At 42.7% G+C, this 19,393-nt stretch overlaps 1 protein-coding gene across 7 annotated transcripts in view; it reads right to left on the bottom strand.

The window, feature by feature from the left end:
* wt1a (Wilms tumor protein homolog) overlaps positions 1-19,393 on the bottom strand; it is a 52,433-nt gene that overhangs the window by 8,484 nt on the left and 24,556 nt on the right. The window contains exons 1-5 of one of the 7 annotated variants that reach the window (XM_017434652.3): positions 14,576-15,539; positions 11,681-13,289; positions 8,203-8,325; positions 6,171-6,273; positions 1,019-1,102 (exon numbers count right to left, since the gene is read on the bottom strand). In XM_017434652.3, the coding sequence (XP_017290141.1) occupies positions 1,019-1,102; positions 6,171-6,273; positions 8,203-8,325; positions 11,681-12,155 (785 nt within the window). In that variant the 5' untranslated portion in view covers positions 12,156-13,289; positions 14,576-15,539. 7 annotated transcript variants of the gene reach the window in all.

Here is a 19,393-nt window from a genome sequence, read left to right as displayed (position 1 = left end):
AAAAAAAAAAGAGTTAAAAACCTGTTTGTGGTTTTATCTGTTCTGTATCTGGCATCCATCCTGACTGTGATGGATGCCTTTTGACTCGGAGAAGAAAGGACCGGGTTGAGCTGGCGCAGACGGCGAGCAGCCGGTCGCGGTGACATTACGGTTCATGCCGAACGCCCGGCGCTGACGCCTGAGGGCTTTCAGGCGCGCTTCCTGAGCTATTTTTGCAGGAGAAGCGAGAAGAAACGGAGGAACTCTGTCCAAGCCCCGACCGGAGCACCCCGGAGGGTTTTAGAAGCGTTTAGAGACGGCCATGATGACCTCGATCGACGCCGACAGCACGACGCCGAGCAACAATCAGAAAAAAAGAGGACGAGAGTTTGAATCCCTCACAGGTTTCACCTGCTTTAAAGCAACAGTTTGGATCTTCTGAAGTGGTGTTCTGTAGAAAAAGTTATAAAATAAATAAATTCCAAGCAGTTACATGGACATAAATACAGGGGAGGGTTGGGGGGTCCGGACCCCACAATTTTAGAATAACAAATTTGAGGAAACTGTACTTTGCATTTCAAAAATGATCCCCCCCCCGTCATCATTCTGACAGTGGTACGGTCCGTCACGATTAGCACGGTGGAGATAGGATGGATAAATACCTTCCAGTTAGCCCCGCCTCCAAGGCCGCTGGTTAGAGCAGCAGACCCGGGCTCGGATCCCAACAGCGCCCCCCTTTCTGTGGCGGTTCATCGTTTTATTTTTCAGCTAGCTGTATAGCTCCCAGTGCATTCTGGGTAAACTCTGCCGACGATAACGGTAACTACGGCGGCACGTTTTAGATCAGACTAGCCATTAGCTCGTCTGTCCAGTCAAGATTTCTAAAAACCTGAGGTGGATCAGAGCCAAGAAGTCTCACCTGAGGGACTCATTAGACGTTAACCCCGAGTGCGCCGACACAAATCTGATCTAGAACGTTCCACCTGTTCCCTCTAACGTCGCCCACGTTCTTCAGCGGCGAGGGTGGATGATGTCCTACCTCTTTATGCTGGACGCCAGAGAGTTGACCGGGTTCCACGCCATACACTCCAGCTGAGACGCCATCTGATACAAGTTGTCCCCGCTGTGACGGAAAGACAAACATGGAGGACGGTTAGCTCACCGCGTCGAGTCCTTGTGGTCAAACTCAAACCGAAAACGACCCAAAAAAACACCCAAAAAAACGGCGATTTCTGTGAGCGCTGAATGAAGCCGAGCAGAAGATAAAATCAGCTGAACAGTAACTGAAAGGTAAAATTAGCAAAATGTAGCTGAATGCTAAACTTAGCAAAACATTTAAAACATAAAACCAGCAAAGAAGAAGCTAAAAAATAAAGTTAGCACAATGGTACAAAAAAAAACTAAGATTAACACAACAGTAGCTAAAACCTCCAATTATCACAAAAGTAGCTAAAAGCTAAAATGAGCTAAACAACAGTCTAATGCTAAACTTGGCAAAATCACAGCTAAAATTTGCAAAACTGTAGCTAAAATCTGAAGCCAACAGAACAGCAGCTAAAAGCGAAAACCAGCAAAACAGCGGCTAAAAGCTAAAGTTAGCACAACTGTGCATAAAACCTCAAACAAACACAACAGTAGCTAAACCCTAAAATGATCACAAAAGTAGCTAAAAGCTAAAATTTGCAAAACAATAGCTAAAAACTAACATTTGCCAAACTGTAGCTAAAAGCTCAAACCAGCAAAATAGTAGCTGAAGGCTACAGTTAGCACAAAAATACTCAAAGCTAAAGTCAGTACACCAGTACATAAAACCTAAAATATCACAAAAGTAGCTAAAAGCTAAAATGAGCCAAACCCCAGATTAATGCTAAACTTAGCAAAATTACAGCTAAAATTTGCAGAACAGTAGCTAAAAGCTATGACAAACACAACAGTAGCTTAATGCTAGGATTAGCAAAACAGCAGCTAAAACCTAAAATTAGCAAAATTGTATCTATAAGCTAAAATTAGGAGCAAAGTAGCTAAAAACTGAAATGAGATCAAATTAAAAACCTTTATTCATTTTAATGACACCGAAAAATTTAAATATTACAAAAAGTTAAAAAGTTACAAAAGCCGAAACGTCTCAGCCGAAGCAGCTAGAAGCCGAAGAAGGAAAAACAACGCTGCCTTGGCTGTCAGAGAAAAAAAAGCCAAACTTTCAGTCGAACCATCACCTGGCTCTGGTTACACTCACGTGTGCGCGCTCACACACCTCGCACCTCCAGCGCGCCGGATTTATCGCCGTCGGCAACGCTCGCACCACCTCCGGCGCTCTGGACGGAGCAGCGGTGGTGCCTGGTACCCGGCTCATTATTTCAGCGCGTCTGCTGAAATACGGCTGGAGCCGAGCCGAAGGGTTAAAGGTTTTGATTTACGGCCGTTTCTGAACGAACCCCGCCGACTGTTTGAACCCGTGTCTGATTCGCCTCACGTCCGTCATCTGGAGGCTTTTTGTCACGAGTAGATGATACAACCGTCCATTTTCTTCTTCTCCTCTCCGGATCGAGCGTCTCCAGCGGTCAACAAGTCCACGAATGAGTCACAAGTCCGTCAACACGTCTCTGCGCTGTTATTTATGCAAACAAATAAAAAACAATTTAAAGCTCTGTTGGAGGCACTAAAGCGTGAGAAATCTTCACCGAGTCGGTCCGTTTGTCACGTACAGAACTGCAAAAAGATCGAGACGTTCCTGCAGTTTTGTGTCTTAATTATGTCTCAATTTATTCTCCTTTTGATTTTGTGACAATAAGTTGTTGTTCTCACAGTTTCCGACTCTTATGTTGTATTTTTATTTAATAAATGTTAAGTTCAACAAGCGTTTCCAGACATTTTGGAAACGCTTGTTGCAGTTTCCGTTCTCCTGCAGTTATAACTTCTGTGCAGAGCTTTAAAGTAGAAATAAACAATTTGTTTCTGTGTTTTTACGGCTCAGTGAACAGGAAGGTTGTGCCGTTTGTGTTTTGCACGGCAGATTTTTAGAAAATCACGGTTTAATAACCCGACTTCTTGGCCGTGGACGCCACCAGCCGCCCTCACGTTTCTGATTTAACCTCCTGCAGGAAGATTTGAATCAGTGTTTCATCATCGCTGGGGTTTTTCTGTCAGAGCAGAACGCCGTTGATCCGGTGTCTCTTCTGTCTGTTCTCACAAACGTCTTAAACGTGTTCAGAATTTAAGGGACGAGACGGCGAGCCTCCGAGGACGCCCTCGTCAGCGGCGTCCGTCAGCTGGTCGTGGAGCTAAAACTGCTTCACAGTAAATAAGCCTTAAAGAAGAACTCTGCCCCGGAGGATTTAAAGTTTGAACTTCTTTTGACAGTGCGTTCAGGTTCTTTTTTTTCCTACCAACCTGACGTCCAGGTTGCTGTTTATTAATTAACAGAACGCTGTGTGCTCCATTGCAGGAATCCCAAACTGTTTCTTGGCTTTGATAAAAGCCAGAGTGCCTTCCCCTTTTTCTGACTCGGAGCGGATTATTAAAACCTCGGCATGTTTTCACTTCATGTTGCTCCAAGTTGATGGCTCGCAGAGTAAATACAGGCCTGATGGTACCAGGCTGCGAGATTAGACGACGGACTTCACTCCGATGAGCCCTTCCAGCAACGCGCGCGCGCGTGTGTGCGTGTGTGTGTGTGTGTAGATATCAGTTATGTTTATGACAAAGTCGACCCTCAGAACGAGAGTCGGGGCTGGTTTGTCTTCATAAAAACACAGAAACCGAAGCCTCAGCGTCCATCCCTCCTAGAGAGGATTCCTCCTCTTCTCCCGAACCGGAGGCACGTGAAGAATGTTTCATTTAGAAACAAAACAAACAGTTTGGCGAGTTTGTGGTGAGGAGGTGCGCCTCCTTGAAACGCTCATTAACTCCGGAGGGAGATTTTATTTTTGTTGTTCCATCGCAGGCAGGAAGAAATGGCGTTCTGTCCGCCTGGATGTGGGTGCGGTGGAAAAAAAGCTATCAGGGTAAAATAATTGTTACTGTTTCCTTTTATTAACGGGACCTGAGTGTTTTCAGACATTAACTCTGGGAGACCCTTGGTGTGACGTTTTGACCGGGATATGTCTTTTAACCCAAACATCCTGAACAATGTCACTAAAATAAGAAACATTATTCTTTATAATCTGGATGTTCAATCAAAAAAAGTCTTAAGTTGATCCAAGCTGGAGAAATATGTCTCCAGTTTCAGGAAACTGAGCTCCGTCTTTTAATAAAGGTCTTCTTGTTCCATATTTTCCTAACAGAGCTCTTCGCTCTCAGGCTGCAGGTTTACTTGTGGTTCCCAGAGTTCCTTAAAGTTTTTAACACGAGTCGACTTCGCAAACAGAGATTCAGGGAGAACGATGACGCCTCCATCTTTCGAACTTTGCCGGATGAAAAGCTAACATAAAATACAGGTTGGCGAAGGCTGCAGGTTTACTTCTGGTTCCTAAAGGTTCTAAAAGTAGATCAGGAGGCGGAGCTTCCAGTTCTCAGGCTCCAGCTTCCAGTTTCTGTCCGTGAAGCTGACACCATCCTTTCTGATGAATCCTATAGTTCCGGTTGGTTTGGGTTTCCTGAGCGATCCTTTAGTTCTGCTGCTGGAGGACAAACTGTCCACATGTCCTCACGCTGCTGCTGTCTTTCCTCGCTCTCCTCTCCATGTTTATACATGTAATTACTGCTTACAGATGCAGGTACAAACAGTTTTTTCTTGCCATAGGAACCGCACCTGGACCGGTCCTTCTGTGTCTCTTTCCTGTCCTCTCTAACCCGAGCCGGCCGAGACAGATGGACGCCCGTCCTGAGCCCGGTTCTGGTTCTGCTGGAGGTTTCTTCCTGTTAAATTTTATAACGTGCTGCAAGCAACCGTTTTGTGTCATAATTAGAAATGATTTGACGATAACTGGACTTAAATAAAATAAAAATCCTGATTTAAAATTTTCAGTAACTTCTAAACACAACCTGAGAATTTTTTGAAATGGACCGTTATTTTATGGCTCTTATTCTGAAAGGGTTACGAGGATTTAAAAATTTGAAGATTAATTTGGAGGCGACTTTAAAGGAGAGTCTTGCTGAACCTTTAACTTCTTTAATCTTTAAGAAAATATTTTAGAAAAACTCAGGAATTAAATATTTATTATCTATTAAAAAAATAATCTATATTTCACTAAAAACATGCGAGAAAAAGGAAAAAAGTTTTAAAAGTTTTTTATCTTCAGTTTTATCTCATTTTTATTATTAGGAACAAAAAGCTGAAAACTGGGGTCTAATATTCTTAATTTCATGAAGTTTCTTTCCCTCCTTCCAGGAATAAAAATTAAATAGTCCATAAAAAACTGGATTTGACTGAAACGCAGCTGGTTGTTTCTATAAGCTGTAAGTTTTTTATTGTTCGGAAGCCGAAGCAGCCATGTTTTAAATACATTTTTGTCTTTTTAACCCACCTTTCTGTTCTCTGGTAACTCACATTTTAAAAAGAACCAATTATTCAGTAGCTTAAAACTGCATTAATCACCATCAGAGGTCAGACTGACCAAAGAAAAGCTGCAGTTTGTCAGCGTTTAACGGAAACATGATTTTTTATCTAAACCAGCAAATTACAGGCTGCTTTGGAAAATATGCCTCCTGTTGATGCCGACTTTTCCTTTATCATGATTCCAACCAGAAACGATCCTGAAGGTCATCTTGAAAACTCTCCAAGCACACGAAGAACACGGTTCTTTTTTTCATTTTATTTTAGTAATTAAAGCCAAGAGCAAAACTGTTCCGATGGTCGTGATTTCAGAGCCAGAACATCTTGTACCTGAGCGGGTTGGAAAGTTTGAAATGTAAATATTATTTGTTTTATTTTTACAGAACTCTCAGGAACAGATCCGAGAGTTTCACAACAACTTTTATGAAATTATGAGCGGAAACTTCAGAACCTCTGATCAGATTCTGATTGAAAATTAAAAGGTTTATAAGAGTTCTATGTAAAATCAGGCAAAGGGAGTGTTAGAGAAATGAAAGAGGAAGCCCTGGCGGCCATCGGACCTGTCCTGAAGGTGAACATCCTGTTCAGAACCGCATCCTGCCACCTCTCACTGACTTACTGCCGTTTGACCCGACACAGCCAACAATGGCTCCTGAACCGAGTCCAGCTCCGTAAAAATAGACGCGGGAACGTTTACCTGTTGTAGGGGTTCCTCAGCAGCAGGGCCTGGCTGCTCGGGCAGCCGTCTGACGGCGTGTGGCAGCCGTAAACCGGAGGAGGGACGGGATACTGCTGCTCGCCTGGGAAAACCCACCAAAACACAGAAAATGAGAAAATGAGAATCACTCACTGACTTTCTGTAGCTAGCCTTCTGCTAATGTTAGCTTTCAGCTACCATTCTGCTGCTTCTCACCTTTCAGCTGCAAGGCTGTTTGTGTGACCGTGGTTCTTATTATTTTATTTGCGTCAAAGGATTTCTGCAGCTTTCTGGGTCAATTCAAGATGGCCGACAGGTCACATGGCATCTTTGTTTTAAGCGTTGGCATGCAAGGTGATGGGCGATGATGCATTTCTTGAACAATGTTCTGTTTTTATTGTTTTTACTGATCTTATTGTTGATTTAACCGCTTTTATTCTTTGTTTTACGCCTTAAATCAGGGGTCTCCAACCCTGGTCCTCAGGGGCCACCGTCCTGCAGGTTTTCCTTGTTTCTCTGCTCCAACACACCTGATTCAGAGGTTAAATCACCTCTTTATGTTCTGCAGAAGCCTGTTAATCACCCATTGATTCAGATCAGGTGTGTTGGAGCAGAAGAACAAGGAAAACCTGCAGGATTGGACCCCCCTGCCTTAAATGATCTCTGATTTGACTTCTGCAGCTGTGGTTGTTTCTGAAGTGCTTTCTAAATAAAGCAGCAGCAGTAAAGAAATAGACAGAAGTCTTTATTTTGGTCTTTCTGTGACGAACGGCTCCCTCGGCGCTGCTCCTGGTCGTCTTCGCCGTTTAAAGTAAATAAATAACAGAAGTTTCAGCTTCGGCTCACATTTAAATGTTTACTAACAACGAGCGCAGAGGAGGGAAGAAGGAGATGAAAGGAGGAACGGGAGGAGGAGACGAGGGAGTTTGTGAGTCAGGATGTGGCTGATTTATGTCTCCGACAGCCAAGGTCACCGTGGAGACGTCAGGACGAAGGGATGAGACCCTCCCCGGGCGTCCCGAACACAGCTGGGGATTCACGGAAACATCTCCGATTCTTTTCTGGCCGCGGCGGCGTTTACGTTCGGCTTGAGTTTGGGTGAGAAAAGGCCGGAGGGACGAACCGTCACAGAAATGTGAGATTCACGCCGAAATAAAAAAACTTTTAACTCTGAAACTGAAACGTGCAGAAAAGTGATTTAAGGTCGGAAGGAAACGGCACGTTTCCCAGACAATAGTCCAGAGACGGAAAAAAAAAATGTTTAAATTTATGAACAACAAATAAGAACAAATGTTTCTGATGATTTTAAGTTCTGCTCCTGAAGCTTAAATCATCAGAAATTCTTTCCTGGTTCAGAGACGGGTCGTGGGTTGAAACGCCGCTAAAAACTGCGATTAAAGTTTTCTTTATTTTTATATATTAGAACAATTACGGTAAAAACGTGACACTAAAATTCATCTTTAATTAAATCCTCACCTGTTCTTAACTCTGCTCCTTAAATCATTGCAACAAAAACTTAATTAACACTGAAATAAAATGTTATTTTTTTGCTTTTGCTGTAATAAAACTTACTTTTATGCTGTTAAAACGGGATTTTCTTTGATTAAAACTACAAATATTCAGTTGTTTTAGACCGAAGCTGCAGAATGATTATAAATCTTTAACCCACGTGTTTATTTAGGGTTAAAACAACATTATTTTAGGCTTCTTAGTTCTGTTTAAACATAAAAAAAACACTTTTTTAAAACTAGGGACCTAAAATATAAAAGAAAGCTTAAAAAAGGCACTAATTAGTAGAAGATTTTTCAGTCGTTGAGTTTTTCCTCTGAGGATGTATTTTATTTTTAATGGGTTTTTTTGGAACTGGCTCTAAATAAAATAAAAAACTTGCAGACTGACAACAGATTTGGGGATAAATGATTCCTAAAAACCTAAATTTATAAACAGCGAGCAGCTCTCGCCGCTACGCGAAGACCTCGAGGTTCTTGGAGCCTGACGGAACGTCGCGCTGCGGTTCTCACGCAGAACGTACCCATGGCGTTCTGCTGGGTTAGGGCGTCTTCGTGCTTGAAGGAGTGGCCGGAGAACTGCGAGCTGTGGTGCGTGGGAGTGTGGCCGTAATTACCGGCTCCTTCGAAGGCGACCGCGCCGTAACCTGCAACACACACACACACACACACACACACACACACAGACAAATCAGTTTATCAGTCAGCAGATAACAACACTAACTTTAACTGAAATAAACATTTCTGCAGGCAGAGTTTTGGGGCTAAATTCACTCGTTGATCAGAAAAGAAACCCAAACAGTTTAAAGCTTTTTTTTTACCGCAGGAGAAAACATCAAACACAATAAATTTTAGTCTTTTCTTCCTGCAAGAAAAACAGTAAAATCATAAACAGTAAAATAACATTTTATCCAGCAGAGCTCCAATTAAAGGAGCCAAACTGAACTTGAAGCTTGAAATAAAGATAATAATTCAAAATTAAGTAAATTATCTTCATAAAATACATCATGAAATTAAAGATCTATAACAAACTGTTGATATTTATCAGCGTTTTTACAAAATATGAGCCTAAACTTTTCTAAAAACTTGCTTGTTTATAAATTCAAACTCTGCAGGTTTCTGCATCCTAAAAAATGAGTTTGTTTAATTTTTAATTAACATCTAACATCTTCTAATAACGGCGAGCCTTTATTTTAATTGTTTTTAGGACGATGCACCTTTTGTTTTTGTGTTTTAATGTTTCGTAAAGGACCCGACTGCACTTCACCTCCCCTCAGCTTCTTGATTAAACGTGTTAAATGTTCTGGTTGGACGAGCGAATCGTTAAAACGAGCGTTTCCTGTCTGATCCTGGAGCCACAGGTCGCAGGTTCCTCTCCTGCCTGCAGCTTTTATCCAACTTTAATTTGGGTTTTATTTAAAAAGAACAACAAACAGTTTGTCCGGACCTGCGCCCGTCGGCTCCGCCTGACCTCTGAGGTTCACGGTGGCGCCTCGTAAATCACTCCCGTGCGCCGACGCGCAAACACACCCTGCGTCACGTGCACGCTCCATTAATTAAACCCACGGCACTTTCTCCGACTTCACTGCGAGCCGGCGGGCGAGCGCGGAGACGGGAAACCTCATTAAACATCTCCATTTATCTTCCACTCACCCCTGACTTTACTCTGCGTGTGTGAGTGTGTGTGTATGTGTGTTCGGATACTTGTTGCCTCCTTGAAGTCCAGCACTGAACTGACAAGCGATGAGGTCAGTTTGTATTCAACTGGAACACCTATAAAGTCTGGAAAACCCCCTCGGAATCTGCTCAAAAATTAAAAGTTAAAAGTCTTTTTGGAAACTCGAACATTTTGGGGTTTTTTTCCCGGTGTTATCGCCGACGAGTCAGACATCAGAAAGCTGCTTTCTGGCGTCCACTTTTAAGACGAGGTCTTACCAGGAGTCCTAACGTGACTAAGACGGGCTGAAAGTAAAAGGTTTCAGTCAAAAAATAACTTTAAGCACAAACAAAGACTCTCAGCTACTACCACCCCAAATGTCAGCTCAATATCTGTAAAACTGACTGAATTAGAGACATTTTTGTGTTTGATAAGTTCAGTTGGCTGTGGCAGCCATTTTGAATTGGGCCGACTTGAAAACCTAATCAGTCGTAGACGTTCATCCGGTGATTCTATCCTAAAAGTTGAATAAAAATCTGCTCAGTGGTTCATGAGATATTTTGCTAACAGACAGGCGCAGTTTGTTTTTTTTGGGGAGGGATTATTTAAAGTTACGACCCGGCGGCGGGACTCGGGTCGCCCCCGCCGGGGTTCGTTTGAGCGCGCTCGTCCAGCTGCGGCGCGGAGCAGATAGGAGGGGTCAAAGGTCAGCCCGGCTCTTTGATAAAAACGTTGTTTTTTTTTCTCTTGAATTATCTCCTCGAGAAGCCCGTTATTACTAATTAATCAGGTTAACCGACCCGCCTGGGAGGAGCGGGCGACGGCAGGTTCGCTCTGAAAACATCCGTCTTCTTGTTGACCTTTGACCCCGGGGCTTTCACAAACTCACGGTCTTCATACTAAAATGGAAACCTGTGATTAATCTGACCCTAAAACCAGGATAAAAACATTTAAAACCAGTTGCTAGTTTTAAATCTGATTTGGTAAAATTCCAGGTGACAAATTCTGAATTTCTTTTAACGATAAACACAATCTTTGCTCTTTACCTCGTCAACCTGAAGGAAGAGGAAAGATAAGTTGTTTTTAGATTTATTTAACCTAAACTAAACGTAGCTGCTGCTTCGACTAAAGTGTTAAATAATCGAGGATGACTGAAGATTTCAGAATAAATATCTATAATAAATTAACTTTAAAAACAAACTGGTAAATGTGTGAAAGTAAGGAAAGCCCTTTGGGACAATCTGTTCTCAGTAAAATGGTTAATTTGATTTAATTTGCAGCATTTAGTTGCTTTAATATTTAAAATTATTGCTTTAATGCAACAGAATCGGCAGGTTTTGATCGTTAAAAGCTTCTAAGACTTTAGCTTCAAGATGAAATTAATTTCAGTTTTTTCTGTTTAAAATCCGTCGATCTATTTTAGGATTTTATCGTCTTATTTTTGGTCTTTTTAAACGCTCAAAATAAATAAAATCATAAAGAATCGACGATTAACGTGTCCCTAAATTAAAGATTTGAGACCGGCTGCCGAAGTGACAGAAAATAAACAGTTCTGATGAATTATTTTCACTCACATTTGTCACGTTTGCAGCCAAACAGGCTTTGTTTACATTGAGTGCGTACCCACATTTCAGAACAGCACATCAGCGTTTCTGGAAAACGTAAAACTCTTTCAGAAATTATTAAATTTGTTGTTTTCCTGAAGTTATTTTGCTTTTAAAGCGCATATCGAGCATTTAAAGAAGCCGAAGGTTTTTATTATCCAGTTTTAATTTATCAACCAGGAAGAAAACTTGAGCTGCATTAAATGTTCCTGAATTATTAATATTATTATTTATTAAACATTATTTAAACCTGGTTCTCAGCCTCCTAACAACAGCATCGATATATTTTAAAATAAAAACCTACATTGGGGTAATCTCCCCTCGTATTTGTGTATTTTTTAGGATTTGAGTCCGCAGGTTTTTATTCTGAAGTGTTTTCTTATTTTCAGAACAAACTAAAACTGGATGTTTGTTTTAATTTTAGGAGTTTAAAGCTCTGATAAATGACTAAAAAGTGCAGCTGACTCATTTTATTCAAAGTATTTTGACTTTAATTTAATTTTTATCTCTTTATCAGCTCCTCCTGGCTCCTGAAAGGACTTTGTGGTTAAATAAAACAAATAAAATGTTTCTTTTGGGGTTTAAAGTCCTTGTTTTTCTCACGTGAGCGTGTTTAAACCTTCTCTGAGACAGCTCGGTGTGAAAACAGGTTAATTTATGACGATCCAGGTGATAAATTTTTAAAAAGCGTCTGTTTGGATCGGCGCCGTTCCGGGGACTCGTCCGGCGGCCCGGCCGTACCTGTCTGGTTCCGGGGGGCCGGCTGTGTGTCCATGCAGCTGCTCAGGTACGACGGGCTGCTGAACATCCTGCCGGGGGTCTGGTGGTGGTGGGGGCCGGCCACCGGTGGGGGCTGGCTGGGGGCCGCCGGCGCTGGAGGAGGGGGCGCCCCGAACGCAGCCCCGTACCTGCAGGCCCCGGTGCCGGTGAACTGACCCGAGAAGTGCACGGTGAAGGCGCTGAGGCCGCAGTGGGGGTCTGCCTCGTGGTGGTGGGGGTCCCCCGCGGCCCCCCAGCTGGGCTCCTGCTTGATGAAGGAGTGGGCCCCCAGGGAGGTGTGGGGAGCGGCCAGGGAGGGGTACGGAGAGGCGGCGGCGGCGGCGCTGTGGAAGTCCAGGACGGGAGCCCACTGAGGGGCCGTGGTGACGGGCAGGGGGCTGGGGCCCGCTGGGACCGGGGGCAGCAGGGAGTTCAGGTCACGCACTTCTGAACCCATCGTGGTCCCCCCCAAAAAAAAACCTTCTAAATCCTTCAGAGTCAAAAAGTCCCTCAGGTTGAGTCGCTCACGGCTCCAAACTGCAGAAACCGAAGTTCACGTCAGAGAAGAAGAAACGAAGCGGCCGGCTGGGACCTTCAGCTGCAGGAACTGGGTTCTGGCTCAGAGGGTCCATTCAGGGAGGAGATGGGAGGAGATGGGAGGAGATGGGAGTCTGCTGGGGCGCTCTCTGTGAATGGAGGAGGAGGAGGAGCAGCCCACTCTTCTTCTGTGGATCAGAGGAGGGAGGAGGAGTCAGGAGGTGATGGGAGACAAGAACCTCTGACACACGAAGAGAAATATGTGAAATAAAATATCAAAAAAACAACTAATCTGCTCCTTTTTCAAGGTTTTAAACTCTGAGTTTTATTATTTTACCCTAAAGTTCTGATATCAGCGTTTAACCATCATAAAAACAAAACATTTAGAAATTTAAATAAGTTAAAATAAAAGTTTCAGCTCCGCAGAGAAACAAACCAAGCCTTTATTTTAAATTAATCAACTTATTTAAAACAAAAATAAAGTTGGTTTTTTGTTATTAACATTAAAAATCAGACTTTCCTCCTAATTGAAGCTGATTAATTAGCAGCCTTTACAACTCCAAATGTTTATTTTATTCTGCTAAAAAAAACCACTCAGCTGCATTTATAAATAATAAAAGTATAATAAAGCAATAATTTTATTTTCTAAAACAGAAGCGACTGTGAGGAATCCTGACACGTTAAATATCAGTTAATAAAAGGTTGGTTTAGCTGTTAAACTGTTTGTTACGGTAATAATTATTATTTTATTGTATTTTTCTTTTATTCCTACGATAATAAAAGCAGAAACTCGTCGGTTAGAAGCCAGTTTGTTCTGAGTAAAGCAGAAAAACGGCTCATTTTATGCAAATATTACTGAGAAAACACGTGTTTCTGATCAGATTCAGCTCCAGATGACAATAAATGGAGTTTAAATTATTTATATTTAAAAATAAAAAACGTCAAATTATTGTTTTTCAGCTGTTTAAATGAAATTAAATCTCTTTCCGTTTCCTCCTCGGCGAAGCTGCATCATCGGGGCCTGGAGGAGGAGGAGGAAGAGGAGGAGGAAGACCTGGAGGAGGAAGAGGAGGAGGAGAGACAACAGTGATGAAGCATTTTCACTCAGCACAGGAAACATCTCTATATTTATACAAAATACACCTTTAATTGTTCCTTTAAAGCTTTTAAAATGCGTCACGCTGCAGGTTTTATCTTTAAAACACTAAAAACAAAATTAGGCGACTATAAACAAGCTTTAATTTGACCAAAAAACAAAGATTTATGGAGTTTTAGCATCAAATTTCAGATCTTTATTTGTGCATTCGGACATTAAAATGTTAAAAAGTTCATAACAATAATCATCATTCTGCTTTTTGAGTTCATTTTACATAAAAAAAACAAAAATGGTTATTTTAGCTTTAGTTACTGTTTTGCTACTTTTCTATTGGTTTATTAAGTTTAACTTTTTGTTTTTGCTAATTAAAGTTTTGTTCGGATAATTTAGCTTTTAGCTGCTGTTTTGCTAACTTTAGCTTTAGCTCTGATCATTTTCATGTGTGTTAATGAGTGTGTGTGTGTGTGTGTGTCTGTGACAGTGTGTTTGTGTGTATTTGTGTCAGTGTGTGTGTGTGTGTTGGTGTGTTAATGTAGGGGTGTGTGTGTCTGTGCCAATGTGTGTGTGTCTGGGTCAGCGTGTTAATGTAGAGGGGTGTGTGTCTGTGTGTGTGTGTTGGTATGTGTGTCAGTGTGTTAATGAGTGTGTGTGTTGGTGTGTCAGTGTTAATGTGTGCTTGTTGGTGAGTGTGTGTGTCAGTATTAGTGTGTTAATGTAGGGGTGTGTTGGTGTGTCAGAGTTACAATGTTATTGTAGAGGTGTGTGTGTCAGTGTCGGTGTGTGTGTATGTTAATGAAGGGGTGTGTGTTGATGTATCAGTGTGTGCGTGTGTGTGTGTCTGGGTCAGTGTGTTAATGTAGAGGTGTGTGTATGTGTCAGTGTGTGTGTTAAGGTGTGTCAGTGTATTGGTGTGTGTCTGTGTCAGTGTGTTATAATGTAGAGGTGTGCGTGTGTTAATGTATGTGTGCGTATTAATGAAAGGGGTGTGTTGGTGTATCAGTGTGTCTGGGTCAGTGTGTTAATGTAGAGGTGTGTGTGTGGGTGTCTGTGTGTGTGTGTGTGTGTTGTCCCTGAGCGGTGCCACTGCAGCTCATCTCAGGCGTGTTTGAGGTTATCTCTTTCTCTGGTGTTTCCAGCTGACCTGTTGTCATGACAACAAACAACCGCCGCACGCCAGCTGCTGTAACTCCGATTTGACGATTTCCTCGTCGTCAGAAAGACAAAAACATGTTTCTGTGACAAACCTGTAAATTTATAAAAATCTCCTGATTGAAGAGGGATTTCCCCCGTCTTAACCAAAGTGTCCTCTCAACACGTTTCCTTTGGAGCCCCGATCCATCTGAACGTTCAGGAGGAACGCGTGTGTGTGTGTGTGTGTGTGAGGGGGTTTTCTTTGTGTTACAATGAGCAGAGGACGGCGGTGACTTCACCATCTGGAAATCTAGTCTGGCTCTCTGCGAGCGGAGAACTCCTGACCCAGGATTCAACTCTTCAACTCTGCGAGGAACACGAGGAGAGGAGGAGGAGGAGGAGGAGGAGGAGGAGGAGGAGTGGTGTTAAAAGTGCTTGTCATGAGGAGGAGCGCCGTGTCAGACCACTTTGTTCAGCCATCAGCGAGAGTTGGAGCTGAACGAGCAGAGATGAAACCTCCTGAACCTCAAAGTTCTGCTGCCTCCAAACCGAGTTTTCGTTGTCATTTTGTTCTCGCAGCAGCTTTGACACGAGGCCCGAGCAGAACCGTTTCTCCGAGTGTCCTGTGATTGGTCAGAAGTTGCTGTGGGCGTGTTTATGAGCTTTAATGGAGTAATTAATTAGCTCCTGCTGCTTCTTTACGACTGTTTCAGCAAAACTTATCAACCTTTGAGCTTAAAAAGACTGAACGGAGACACGGTGGCCTGGAGGAGGTGCGCCTCCTAGCTGGTCTTCATGTCGAAATGCTTTCTCGCAGCTCGCCTGGTCGCAGACTTTCATAGCTCAGCCGTACGACATTCGCATCTTCGCTCTCTGGTTCATCTGAGCTTTCCAATGGGGTTTGGTACCCATACTTAGAGGACTTCCCCCTCGTCGCAGCATCTTTGTTGCCAACCTTTAGTCCTCAGATTCTGAGTTTTTCTGAGCCAGTCTGCCCCTTTCACACGGACCCTAACCGTCCTGGCTCCACTCTACTCGGCTCGCTTTGCGCGTGTTTCCACCGGCATTTTTTCAAGGCCAGTCCTGCTTCTTTGGTCCCTGCTTCGTGGGCGGTGCAAGCTTAGCTCCTGTTCACTCATTGGTCATGGGTGTGACCAGATGCAAGCATAAAGAGCGAAGGTAGGAATATAAACAGCAGCGTTAGCTTACCCTGCTACGTTTCTGCCGTCTGTCCCCCAGCTGAAGGCCTGTAAAGCCTGAAATCTCCGGCTGATAACGGCTGTCCTACTCCGCGCAACAATGACGGCATCCAGAGCATTTCTTCCACTGCGCCTCTCTTCCTGAAGTCTCAGGAGAATCCCCAGAAGTTTAAAAAACAGCAACAACACAGGGCCAACGTTGGCCATAGCGCTTCAGTTGCTTACACAACTTGCGCCAAGTTTGCCCCGCCCCCCGCCACACGAGGAGGCATTCCTTTGCTACCAACCAAACTGGCCGGTGTGAACGCGATGCATCCTTTATCGAGCCGAGCCGAGTAGAGCGGAGTAGAGCCGGACTTCTGAATTAGAGCCGGTGTAAAAGAGGCATTAGTTTCCATCCTTCCCGTGTAGCCCGTCTCTCAGTGTTAAGCTCTCAGTCCTCGTCTATAAATCAGAATGTCCCGTTTCCTCAACACCTGACGTGGACCTCGTTAATCCGAGCAGCATCTGAGTCATTTGAAGGTCTCCTGCTCGTTACGAAACGACGATGCTTGGATGTTGACCGTATCGGGGGGTTTGAACCCCTGATCTTCCAAAGTTGTGTGACAATACCACTTTGCCAACCTGAAAGTCACTCATCCATAACATCACAAGGCTCATAAAAAAATGAACAACATTAAAAATTAGTTATCTGGGCAGCTTCGTATGCTGTTCATTGATAACTTTAACTTCTTATTCCTCTTGCTCAGAGTGCAGATCATCAAATTTCTTCATATAAATTGATTTGATCTCGTTTAAATTAAAAATTCCACTAATAAACTCCATTTCTTGGACACCAAATGTTATTTCCGTAGAATCTGGGTTTAAAAAGTGGATGAGAAACGAGAATCGTCACCTTGAGCCGCCAATAAAATCCCAGTTTGTGCTCTTAGCTTGACTTACAGAGTTCAGTTGTTACTCTAACACATTATATTTGATTGTGCGGTGGATAAATTTAATTCTAAGGACTAATCTTGGGTTTCAACGCAGACTAAATTTGAAGATATTCTGGATTAAATGAGGTGTGCAGCTGAAGTCACTGGTACCATTCAGCTCCATCATGAGCCGAGTTTCTGTTCTCGGCCGTCTGTTTGGTGTAATGCAGATTATCCCCGCTCAGCTTTGATGATGATGAAGACGAAGATGCGTTTGTCTCTGTTGTGGAGTGTTTTGCTGATAAATGCGCTCTGATCCATCATGATAAGACCTCTGAACTCTGATAAGAATTAGGCTGAGAAATAATCCAGAAGCACGTTGTTGCTGAATCCGATCTGCCGCTTCCTTCTCATTTCTTTCCTCCACGCGAAGCGAAACTTCTCTTATCCCAGAGGAGCGTTCTGGCGTCCGAACAGTTGAATAATCTCTGGTTTGAAGATTGATGGCCCCAACGGCCAATGGAAAACATTCCTGCTCCAACGAACAACAAATTATCTTTAAATGAGAGCCGGACGAGCTTACCCCCAGTGCTTTCTCTGGAAACACGGAGATTCCAGTGACCTGGGAAACATTTTGTTTTTCCAAACGCAGCGAGCCGACGCAAAGGTGGGGCCTCTTTAAACGAACTTCACCCCCAAACATCCCCGCCGCTGTTGTCTCTCTCCTCTTTAAAGATGTTCAGAATCAGAATTAAAAACGGACACTTTGTGAAGCAATAAATTACCCAAAATGTGACTCTTGAATTAAAAAATAAAACTGTCGAGACGCTGTAAGTGTTGGTCCGAGCTGTCTCTAATTTAATCTGACATTTTGTGTTGTAACAGTGTGTTTAACTGTCTGTTAGCAAAATATCTGATTTTTATTAAAGTTTTCAGAAAGTAATGATGGTTAACTTTTGGGGCTTATCCATTTAAAGATGGCTGCCACAGGTAAATGACCCTAACAAACACAAGAAACGTCTTAAACTCAGGTGGTAGTAGCTGAGAGTCATCCCCGCTGCATGAGATCACGTTATTTACAAGGTTTCACCAAAATGACTCCAACTCATAATCTAATTTTAGTCTAAAACTGGAACGAAAGGTGGCGGGCGATATGCATTCCTTCAAGGAAAAACCTTAAACTATCTTCTGATATTCGACTGTAATCTTCCTCATCGGTTCTCCAGACTTTCTGGAGGTCTTTCTTTGGACTTTAGCTGCTTTTTCACTCATCCACTGTCTGATAACAGATTATTTTCTGAGGATTTTTTGTCTCTGAATCATTCAGGCATTAAAGGCAATTCAAATTCAAGGGACGAACTGTGGGTTTAGAATTACGGACGTCAAAGAACCAATATTTATTTGGATATTTCGGCACTTTGTTACCAGCAGCCTGTCTCAAAAACACAATGTTCGAAACAGAAAACAGGACTTTAGCTCCAACAAGGTGATGATGAAGCTCTCAGGTCGGGTCTTTGATGGATTTTGTTTGCATTTCTTGAAGAAAACAGCTTGCACACTTTGACACTTTTTGGACCAAAATCACTAAAATGTTTGCAGAAAGTTCAGTTGCTTGGAATGAGGGTTAAATTAAAGAAATTAAAGGTGGTTTTAAAATGCTACACAGAAGTTTAGGTGTTTAAAACCCTCTTTTGTTCCAGCAGGTTGTGTTTTTTCTGTGGCTCCTCCTGTCTGAAATATTTACTGATATGAAGGTTTGAGCTCTGCAGACTGATTGCAATATTCCTCATGTTCCTGTAATTTTACCATTTTGTTTTTTTAACTTTCGTCATCATGACAAAAAAAAAAACTCCACAGCTTAAAAAGGAAAAAAACTAATTACAGACAGATATAGTCTTGTTTTCTGGTGACTAATGAGTCACGAGGACAAAGAAATGGCAACAGAACAAAACAGTTAGAAGGGAGTGAAACGGTTTTAATTCTCGAAGGAGAAACAGAAAACCATGAAGAGCGAGGTATTATAAAAAGATACGAGCTCCTGAATCAGACGGTTGGTTTGCTTTGCATATTGAAGTTGGCTCCGAGTCCAAATGTTTGCTCTGAAACACTCCCTGGGTCTGATATCTCGCAGATTAAAAGGTTACGAACCGGTCACCTGCAGGTTCAGATGCATCACCGTCTCTCTGAGAGAGATATGAGCGAACTGCTCTTCTGCTTTCCCCCTTTTTGTCCCTGCTTTTAACAGTAAGAACAAATACTCGTGAATAAACAAAACGCAGCTGTCGCGATCTTCAAACCGGAGAATAAACGATCTATAATTAGCGTGTGGAAGTGGACCGACGTCTCCTGTAAACACAGGTGGACTGGGCTGAGCGTCCAAAAAAAAACAGCAGGTTTGTTCTTCGGAGAGAGATAACTTTTCAGAGAGCATCGCTGCGTATTTCTGATAGTTCAGACATCCTGACTCAACTAAACACAGCATGTAACTCATAGAGCTGAACGTGTCTGCAGATGAAGCTCAGAGGAACAAAATCAATCAATCCCTCCAGGATTTCGCGGGCGTTTTTTGTGATTGTTGCGGGCTAAAATGCCTGATTTCGCGGGGCTAAAATTTTTACTAAAATCAATAAACCACCATAACTTTTAATATATAAACCAAAACTACTTCCTAGTTCTGTAAGATAATTCCCAACAAACATTGACATTCTCAAAAGGTGCTTTATTTGAGAACTTTGATAGCTTCTAAACTGACATTCATGAGCATTTCTGGATTGTCCCTGGTCTGCAGCTCTCCTCACATGTTTTGCAGACACAAAGT

The sequence above is a fragment of the Kryptolebias marmoratus genome, linkage group LG11 (genome assembly GCF_001649575.2).
Source record: "Kryptolebias marmoratus isolate JLee-2015 linkage group LG11, ASM164957v2, whole genome shotgun sequence".
NCBI classification, from domain to species: domain Eukaryota; kingdom Metazoa; phylum Chordata; class Actinopteri; order Cyprinodontiformes; family Rivulidae; genus Kryptolebias; species Kryptolebias marmoratus.
Note: the sequence above shows the minus strand (reverse complement) of the source record. Positions and strands in the feature narration are given on the sequence as shown.